The 9,908-nt window shown below is 44.9% G+C and overlaps 1 protein-coding gene across 3 annotated transcripts in view; it reads right to left on the bottom strand.

Moving 5' to 3' along the window:
- Window positions 1-458: 458 nt before the first annotated feature.
- The window catches only part of Pigg (phosphatidylinositol glycan anchor biosynthesis class G), a 32,286-nt gene continuing 22,836 nt past the window's right edge, over window positions 459-9,908 (bottom strand). For 2 of the 3 annotated variants that reach the window (XM_055611555.1, XM_055611557.1), the window contains 4 exons: window positions 8,905-9,096; window positions 5,534-5,843; window positions 3,816-3,979; window positions 459-860 (listed from right to left, as the gene is read on the bottom strand). In XM_055611555.1, coding sequence (XP_055467530.1) covers window positions 644-860; window positions 3,816-3,979; window positions 5,534-5,843; window positions 8,905-9,096 — 883 coding nt within the window. In that variant the 3' untranslated portion in view covers window positions 459-643. Of the gene's footprint in view, window positions 861-3,815; window positions 3,980-5,533; window positions 5,844-8,904; window positions 9,097-9,908 lie in introns of those variants that run through there. The other variant, XM_055611556.1, reaches the window with a different exon arrangement.

The raw sequence follows: 9,908 nt of genomic DNA, 5'->3' as shown, positions 1-9,908 counted from the left end.
TTACTCAGGTGGAGGAGTTGAGATGAGATCATCCTATGCAGCCCAGGTAGTCTGGAAATCACAATATTCTTGTTTCTGCCTTCTTGAATACTGGGATTAAGCAAGTATGCTCCATCCTACGTACCGACAGATTATTTTTAAATTAATAATGTTTTGAAATGATTTAGTTTTTTATTTCAAATGCTACTGACATTGATAAACATAGTCCACATAAATGGAAATGTCCTGGAACCTCTGATTTTGAGTTTTGAGGAGTGTGAGGTCTTTGATGTAGCCCCTGTAGCAGAGACACCTCCTCCCATAAGGGCGCCTGGGCTCTCTGAGATATACATAATGAGAAAGTCTAGAACCCTTTCTTCCCTCAAATTAAGCATATATATTCACAATTCACTCAGGGGAAATTAAAATTTCCAAAATTTCAGAGGGACTGTCAATACAGAAAATTTGATACACAGGCATTTGAAGTGGTCGTTTATTAATCTATTTAATTTAAATCCCAGTAAAATTAAGTTTTCCACTAATTTAACAGGCTTTACACCCTTATTTTTCCTCAGAATAATCTTGCATGGAGGCAGTTCCAATACGCAAATCCATGATGCAAACAGTGACTGAAAAGTACAGTGGCCCCAAGTGTCCGGGTCCACTAAGCCCTTGTGTGGCGAGTCTGGTTTGTGGCAGTGAATACGGCACACAGGGCAGCCGTGATGAGCAGATGCATTCCTTCATAGAGAAGCTTTGGAGAAAATACACTCCATATGAATAAGTGATAGCGCAGAGCCGTCACCAGAACAATGTACGTGGCAACTGGAGCAGAACAGATGAGTGCGTAGCAGAAGCAAGCACGGCTCAGTGCTGAAACACTATTAAAACAGGAAACGCGCGTCAGAGCAGTCACAGGACACTTCACTCATGCTTCCAGTTTGAAAACAATGGCCACCCTTGCTTCTGGACTAGAGTGCACCACAATCTCTCTTCTGTGTGTTTCTGGTCACTGAACACAATGGTAACTGTCCAACAGGTGAACAAGGAAAGGGAAAACTAGGCTGATAGGTCAGTGAGTAGAAGGGCGACCAAGCCTGCCAAACTGAGATCAACCCAACGACCCTACAGCAGCAGAGGAAAGCAGATTCTTACACGTGTGAGCCACAGGAGCCCACTTCCTGTGGAAGAACACTAGTTAGCAAACTATCACTGAACCACTGAAAGTCATGGCCTTGGGCTACAAGTTCCCATCATCTTTGTGTCCTATAGGGATCTCTTGAATGTGTACACAGTGGAAGCTGCCTTGTGACCAGTGGAAGCCGTGGACCAGAGAAACTAGGCAGTAATGTGACTGATCATGCCAGCAAGGCCACAGGGAGATAAGCTCTATTCATCAGAGTTACAGATGATGTAGCAAACTTGGAGCTGATGGTAGGGCCTGGAAAGCCTGACCTCTGAGAATTTGTAGGATGTGTACAGGTTATCTCAGAATGATCAGAGGTTGTGGAGGGGATGCAGAAGCTGGGACCAAGGAACTTACAATTCCAAGATTACTGAAGACTCACGAGAATAAAATACACTTTATGTAATGCTTGATAGTTAAAAGCAAAAGGAGTGGTTCCACACATCATTCCCACCATGAGCAGGAGGACACGCCCTGCAGTGGTGTGTGCTCAGAGGCAGAGTGACAAGTATGTGCATGTGATTGTGCATTTCTTGCACCTGGGTGAGTGAATTCTGGAAAACATGTTCAGTCCTGTTGGTCAAGCAACTCCACCCAAACACTTCCTGTTTTCATGCCATTGTCCAGTGCTGGGCACCCGCAGCTACTCAGTGGCCAAAAGACAAGACTGTTCTCTGAGCATCTGGCCCTCATTTTCTTAACCAGTGTCACTGGTGGACTGCTGGAGCTAACCTCATTTCCATATCACCTCTGTCTTCACTGGCTTCCCATCTTGGTCTTGGCACACTTGCCCAGTTTAGTTCTCAGCTGTTCTAGCACACTTGACCCCTCCTGCAGAGAGGGCCCCAGCCCTTCCTTTGTTTCACTTGTGATGCTTGAACTTTCTTGTCCCTACTTTGGGCTCACAGCAAGGATTAGCTTATCATATCCCAAGTGACTGCAACTGCCTCATGAACAGTGTACCAACTGGTGTAGCAAGCAGTACGCACTCAGTACAAGCCTGTGGATAAAGGGCTCTGCTCCTCTCTAGAGAGCACAAATGGGCATCTGTGCTGACCCAATGACCTACCAAATGGAGCTTCTTTCTTACCTGACAGCACATGGCACAGCACAGGGCACTGCCTGGTGGAGCAGTTTTTAGTAATATCCATGTAGAATTTTGTGCATATTGCTCCTGTAACTGTAGCGTGGGATTTCTGCATTGTGAACAGGCAGCTCACATCACCACAACTTCCAGGTTCTGGACCCAGATCATATTGGTAAACCATATTTGGGTTGTATAAAGGCCTGTAAACAGACCGCCTCAAAGTACAGGTGTGGAACATCTACAGGTGAAGTTCAGACATTCCCGTCCTCAGGAAGTTTACAGTCTGACTAAACAACATTTTCTCCCCTCGGCAGCAAAGTGTCAGCTTGTGGGAGGTCATCTCTTTCTCTCCACAACCCAAATGTGGTTTACAGAGGATGCTTTTCTTCCTGCGGAGGCCACCACAGTTTCTCTTTCTGTAGTCAGTGCTTGAACATCTTTGCCTGAGGGAGCTGCACAACCAGTGAACTAGTGTGTCATTCTAGTCTTGGGCTTGCTGAGTCAATGCTATCTGGGTACTTCCATGGAGGTTCCAGGAGGAGGTTAGTACTGAGTCTAGAGTCGAGAATTCTCAAGACTCTGGGCCATGGACATGAGCAACTGAGAACAAATCCATGAAAGAAGCTAAGGAACCAACCCAGAGGAGAAGAGAACAACCAACAACACAGGCAGGAACAAGGGCATGCAGCCTCAGCTCACTGCTGAAGGTGAAGCCTGGGGACAGCCCGAGAGGGGTCTTCCCTGACAGTCACCACAGCAAGAGCCACTCTTCCAGGCACAGGCAGAGGGAGGGGTCCGGTAAACCCCAGCTTCACTTCTAAGCCTGGGATGTGGGGCGTGGACAGGCTGGAACCTCCTGTCACAGTAAGACACATGAGGTTCTCTGTGTCCGCCCTGTGTGTGAGAGGCGTCCCAGAAGGAGGGCAGCTGTCTGTGACTCAGCAGCATTAAGAAGTGGACAGGCACAGCTGGACCAGCCTGGACAGGCTACCTACCCCAGCAGTGGCAGCCTGGAGCAAGCTGGACCCTGAGGAGAGCCTCCCTGTTGCTGGAGGCTTACAGTGGCTCAGGCAGAGTGGCACTCACTTGCCCCTAAATTTCTGTGTGTCCCACCCTGTACTTCTATTCAGCTGTCAACTGTGTGAGCAGGCAGCAGCCTAGTTGCTTGCTGACTCAGAACCTGTACAGCCAGCAACTCCTCCTAACACATACTTCCTGGACACCAGAGGGTTTCTGGAGGGCAAGAGCCCATGTCCTTTGTCCCCTTGCCCTCAGAAGGAAAGAAAGAACAGGAAAACATTAAGAGGCTCAGAGCTGAGTCTGGAGTTTTCAATCCCTTTTCCCATTTCCTGGCTGTGATTAGAAGAGTGTGACTTGCTGTGGGACATCTCCAGGCTCCTCCTGCTGACCCCAGGGACCTCAAGACTGCACTTTCTTGCCTTTGCCAGCTGGTTCTCTACCTTTTGGAGTTCGGATGCCTCATATGTACAGCAATGTTATTACTCTTAAAAAACAGATAATCTGCAATGACATTCGTTCTGAACAACAAAGTAAGTGCCTTACTTGCTTGCTTCTGAGCTCAGGAAGTAAACAAGGTGGCTGGCCCAGAGCACAGGCCCCACATATGTTCCAAACACTGTGAGGAACATGGCTGGAACTTCCATGTAGGTATCTAAGCCCACAAAGCCCGCTGAAACGTCGATGGTGGCAATGTTGTTGGAGTTACCCTGAAACACAGAAGAAGAACAAGAACAAGGTTGTTCTTTGCACACGCCAGCATGGAGGCACACTCAGAGTCAGCCCTCTGACTGCACCTTAGCTCACCAAGCTGGTGACCTAAGGTGCAGTCATATTACTCTGATCCAGGAAGTGGCTGAAAAGTACTTCTACAGGAGGAATCCTCTGAAGAATTTTGTATACTTCAATTTCTGACTGACCACAGCAGTTTCACAACTTCCTCCAGACACACCAGCGACTCAAGACAAGTGCACGGACCTCTGCCTGAGGATGACGCATGTGGTCCTGGGATGGCCCCATCAGAGTACATCTCCTAGATCCTGTCATTTTGGTAACTGCTCACTGAGTACCCACTTCTCGAATGCAGTCAAGAGGTTAGCTATAGCCTAGCCCTGCTGAAACGCAACATGGGACATGCGTATCCATGGCACACAGAGTACAATCTGATGACTACGCACATTCTATTAGTTACACCATGCACCTGGACTATTCACAGGTCTTGAGTCTATTATGGGAAATCTCTGCTGGTCTTTGTAGAGAACAGGGCAGAAAGAGTTGGGAGAATCACATCACCACAGCAATCTGAGACCAAGGCTGGTCATGGTCTGGTCACAGTACTTAAGGAATTATAGATCCTTCTAATTTAATCCAACTATCCTTGGCCTTTGGGGTCAAGGGGACAAACATGGAGTTGCTTTCTGGGTGAAGACATATGAAACCAGGAACAAAAGAAGAACACAGGAAGAAACTGACAAGACAAAGAAGAGAGGCCAGTCCTCACAGAAGAGATACGTGGAGCTGGAAAAGAATCTGCAGTAATATATACACACCCTCTCTGGGACTGCTGGAGGAACTGGATCCTCCTAAGGCCACTATCTGTCTAAGCATCCTTGTATACACCAAAACTAAGGCTTGGGCTTGCTGATAATGGATCTTTCAACACTAGGAAGAAGTCCTAGGACCCTCCAGGCCATGGGGGACTAAAAACTGGAGACACCCAAGTTCCCAATGTGGACAGCCTCAATACCAGGGGCAAAAGTACACAGAAGTGTAACTACTACATTCCTAAAACAAAACACATGAAATACCCAATGTGTTTCCTTTACTGTTTATAATAAATCAATAATCCTTTCTACAAAACAATAGCCCACTGTCTTATGGATATCTAAATGTATCTACATGGTGCATGCCTTTGTTTGTTTTTTTGAGACAGGGTCTCAATATGTACCTCTGGCTGATGTGGAACTCACTATATAGACCAGGCTGGCCTCCAACTTACAGAGATCCACCTGCCTCTGCCTCCCCAGTGCTACGATTAAAGGCATGTACCACTATACCTGGTCAAGCATATCTTTTTAAAATGACAAACTGTAATTTACCTAATAAAATCCACATAAGACTTAAGTATAATTTTCCATGCATTTTAAGTTTTTTCACCAAACACATATAACTTTCCATCTTACAACACTTTTGCAAAGAAAAACTAAAAGATAGGTGACATAAAAGTCGCTAGCCTTCTACCCAGAGCAACAATGAAAACCCACCTGGAAAAAGAAGAATGCTTGACCAAACCAATAATGCATGACAGTGATCTCGGCTGCGTCATGTCTCAGTGGCTTCCAGATGAACTTAGTCAGTATAGTCTGAATCAAGAGACTGAATGCTAACACTGGAAGATTATGTGGTCTCAAGAGCAATGCTGCCAGAAGAACTAATCCACTATGTATTTCCCACAAACCTACAGTCTTGGTTTTCAAGTCTGTTGCAATGACTTGTGCTTTAAGTAAGTCTTTGGTACCCGTGAACAGAATGCCAAGGACAAAGACATAAACAAAACGAGCTTCAATAATACCCCTAAAAAAAAAAAAATCAAAACATGTTAGATTAATTTGTACCACCTAGAAAAATTCAAGTACATACTTTCCCATTTAAAATATGTATCTAATTAGGAATGCCAAAATGTGACAACACAGCTAAAAAGAAACCAAAGGCAAATCTGGATCTACATGTGTGCCCTGGAGGAGCAGTATGGGCCATCCTGATGGAGATGACTTGGGGGAAACTTGCTTTTGTGGTGCAAGTATCACTTGATAGCAAGACCAGAGCTATGTTCTTACAACATGCCAAGAAAATCATGAATCCACTTTGCAAGGTTAAATGAAAAGCCATTGTGCTGGTTGAAGGCCTGGGTATCTGAAATTTCAAAAATGCTAACTGCAATTGAGCATGCTCATAGCCAAGTGGATTCAAGAAGAACCTCCGTGTTGACATGTGTAAAACAGACAGTGTCGGTGCAGTGGTCCAAACTGTTGAGTCTGCACTCTGCTATTCACTAGTTCTATTGTTTGGACAATGTAATTAACACTCTGACAATCAATTTCATTATGTGTGAAAACAGAAAGTGTTTTTCTACACATCACATGGTTATCCTAGGAATTACATATGTATAAAATATAGACATGAAGTATTTGGCACACAGTAGAAGCTTAGTAACTATTACGTACTGTTATGAACTAAGTATGGACTAACTCAATTTAAGTATATAAAGAATGTAAGTTATAAGACTGCCTAATAATTTCATCTTTTAAAATATATACCCCCAAACTAGCGTATTTTAAGTATAGTTTATAAATGAGGTATTTATATACTTTAAGACTGGCACTTAATGGTGGAGTGTAGTGGTATGCACTTTTAATTCCAGCACTTAGAAGGTACAGGCAGAGGCAGAGGCAGGTAGTCTGTGAGTTAGAGGCCAGCCCAGTATACAGTGAGTTCCGGGCCCAGAGTTACTTAAACATCCTGTTGAAAAAAACAAAACAAAGAAAGAAACAACAACAACAACAAAAACACCCAGGTTTGATTTCCCAGCACACATATGGTGGTTTATAACTGCCTGAAACTCCAGTCCTAGGGGATTCAATGCCCTCTTCACATACGTGGTGCACAGACACACATACAGGCAGCACACTCAGGACACATAAAAATTAATTAATTTAAAGAAAAGATGGTCACTGAAAGTTATACTAAGTAAATAAATTTTAAATGAAATAGCAACACAGCAGTGTATCTGTTTTTAAACATGAATTTCTTGCATCACAGTGTCTTACAACATTTTATGCATTAAAAACATTCCCACTTAGTATGACTATTTTAATTCAGTGGCACTGTTGTTACAAGTGAGGCAATGTGGCCCTGGCTGAGGAGCTGGGGTCCTAACATTCCTGACCATATGTGTCCTAACATAAAAGCTAAAAACAGGCCCATAAAGATTCCAGTAAAGCAGAATCCAGCAAATGTCAAAGCCATCAAAATGTTTCTAAGAAGTGCTGTGTCCCAGGAGATGACCCAAGGCCACCAGACAGGAGGGCAGAGTAGGAGGAGCATCCAGATAGGTTCCCTGCACTGAACAGTCAGCGCCTCTCATTCTCAGGGCTTCTACATGACTTTCAGTCCTAGGCATGCCTAGGTTTCTGAGTGGACAAGAAAGGAAAGATTAAAGCTTAACAGTCTACTTGGTGAATGTGGAATCAATAGATGCAGAACCAGACAGATCAGAAGCCAGGATGAGTTCAGAATATGAGCACTCTTCAAGCCAGGGAGGCCTGGAACCAGTGTGTTTTCAAAAATCAAGACAGACAAAGTGAGGGTGGATACGTTTTATAGGAAGGAGCATGCAGAGAAAAAAGGCACACTGGCTACATTCTGGACATCTCCAGACAGGCCGCTGCTAAACAGAGAAGGCAAAGTAAGGTGATCATAGCTTGAAGATGAATAAAGCAGAAACCAAGTACATAGATCTGGGTGGGAACAAGAATGCATTCACAGGCTGTACTTAGAGATTAAACAAAGCCCACAGGTAACAACTAACCTTGTCATCTGCCCACAGCTCCAGACTCCAGAAAGAGCCTTGTCTCTACACAACGTCCCAGTCTCAATCACCATCATCATGTTCCCTCTGGCTTCCTGACTCAGGTGAAGTCAAGCCGTCACACTGCTGCTACCTGCTTCAAACACCTAGTCCACCCCACCCTTACCAGCAGCCGTTTTCTGGTAAGCCTCTCAGCCTCTGGCTGTAGTCCTTGGCTCTCCATATTTGTTAATTCTAGGTATCTGTAAGGTGCCCAAGCGAGTAAAAAGTAAGGCCGCACTCTACATGTGATCTTGGGCCCTGAATATGACAATCGGTGTTTTACCCGCTGGAGTTGTACACAGCCTGTCGGGTGCGGTGGCGCCGTGTAAGCCTTACAGCCTGTCGCTTTACACCGCCCTTTGTGCTCTAGGAAGAGGGCTTCCACCTTCTGTGAGGGCTGGGCCCCACTTCTCAACAGCTATGACCTATCTATTGCTTCCAACTGTGCGTGTCGGAGGACGTGACGGTGTCTGCTTTACAGCTGCCCCTCTGTTCTTGAGAAGGCTAGCCACACCTTGCAGCCCTGACCAGCCCCCCAGTACTACCGCAAACACTAGGCTCAGGATTGGCTCTCTCGATGTGCACAGCAGCAACTCTTGGGTCTTATAAGAGTAATACAGGGAAACTCATTTCCTTTCCCAGCTACTGGGAGTATCGGTACTATTACTATCCTTGTTTTTATAGCCACACCCCCACGTGGCAAAACCAAGTCCTAGTAAATGCAGGTTGCTGTTAACTAGTTTATCACTCTATCCATTACTCCCAGGACTTAAATTATTAATTAAAAAAATGAATACAATGATCTTACTTCTAAGTTATTTCTCTCCCAAAAGAATACTAACAAAGTGGTTCATTAACGTTTTCTTGACCAGGATACAATAGCTGCAAATGAAATCACTGTTCATAAAAACTAAACTCCAGGATTGTAAGGATTAGAATGGCTTCTTTTATACAGAAAACACGGAAACATGTAAGAGTAAACCTTTGTATCTCTGGTTCACTTACTTTGAAATGCCTTTGTTATACGGTTGCCATGGGAACAGCACGACCCCAATGGCTGCCCTGTAGCAGAAGACACCCAGCAGCCCCAGTGCTAGAGCCACCTTGGATACAAGGGAGCACCCCCTTTGCACCAACAAGAAGACTAAAACCAGGGAGAGGGCAGCCAGGCCTGAGAGTTCTACTTTGTGGTCAGAGCTGAAATGAGAAAGAAAATACCCAAATTACTACCAAATGGAATTGGTGATTTACAATTATACTGAAGGGTTTCAAAAGAGTTACATTAAAATCAGATGATTTTTCCTAGAAAGCCAGAAAAACAAAGCAAAATAAAGACCAAGGTTCTTGGAATGTCACAAAGACTGCCATGCTGAGATCTTACTCCTCTTTCTTTTTCTTTCCTTCTTTTTTTTCTTTTTGGTTTTTTGAGACAGGGTTTCTCTGTGTAGCCTTGGCTGTTCTGGGCTCACTTTGTAGACTAGGCTGGCCTTGACCTCACAGAGATTCACCTGCCTCTGCTCCTTGAGTGCTGGGATTACAGGCGTGTGCCACCACGCCCGGCTTTCTTGCTGTTAGGATAGTCTCAGATGCTGGTACCGGGTAGTCAGTTCTGCCCTCCGGCACCCTTGCTTCAGTGCATCCTCTGCCTGGTTCTGCTGTTCTCTCGCACAGCTCAGTTCCCTTGGCCCCAGCCTCTCACAGGTGGCTGTCCAGAGAGGTGCAGAGGCAGCACTATGTGCTCAAGAACTCTGCCCAGGTCAGTTTCCTTTATTATTTACATAGTCCACATTCACAAAGCTTAGACAGTTAATAGTTGTTAGAGACATATTCTGGAAAGATATACATAGAAATGGCAAAAGACTTTAAAAAACTGAATGAAACTGGGCATGGTGACATATATCTGTAATCCTGACAAATAGGAGGCTTAGGTATAAGATCAGAAGTTTGAGGTCAGCCTTGAATACACAGTAAGACCTCATCTCAAAACACACACACACACACACACACAC

Source organism: Psammomys obesus, unplaced genomic scaffold (genome assembly GCF_907164565.1).
Source record: "Psammomys obesus unplaced genomic scaffold, mPsaObe1.curated_primary_1811, whole genome shotgun sequence".
Lineage (NCBI taxonomy): Eukaryota > Metazoa > Chordata > Mammalia > Rodentia > Muridae > Psammomys > Psammomys obesus.
Note: the sequence above shows the minus strand (reverse complement) of the source record. Positions and strands in the feature narration are given on the sequence as shown.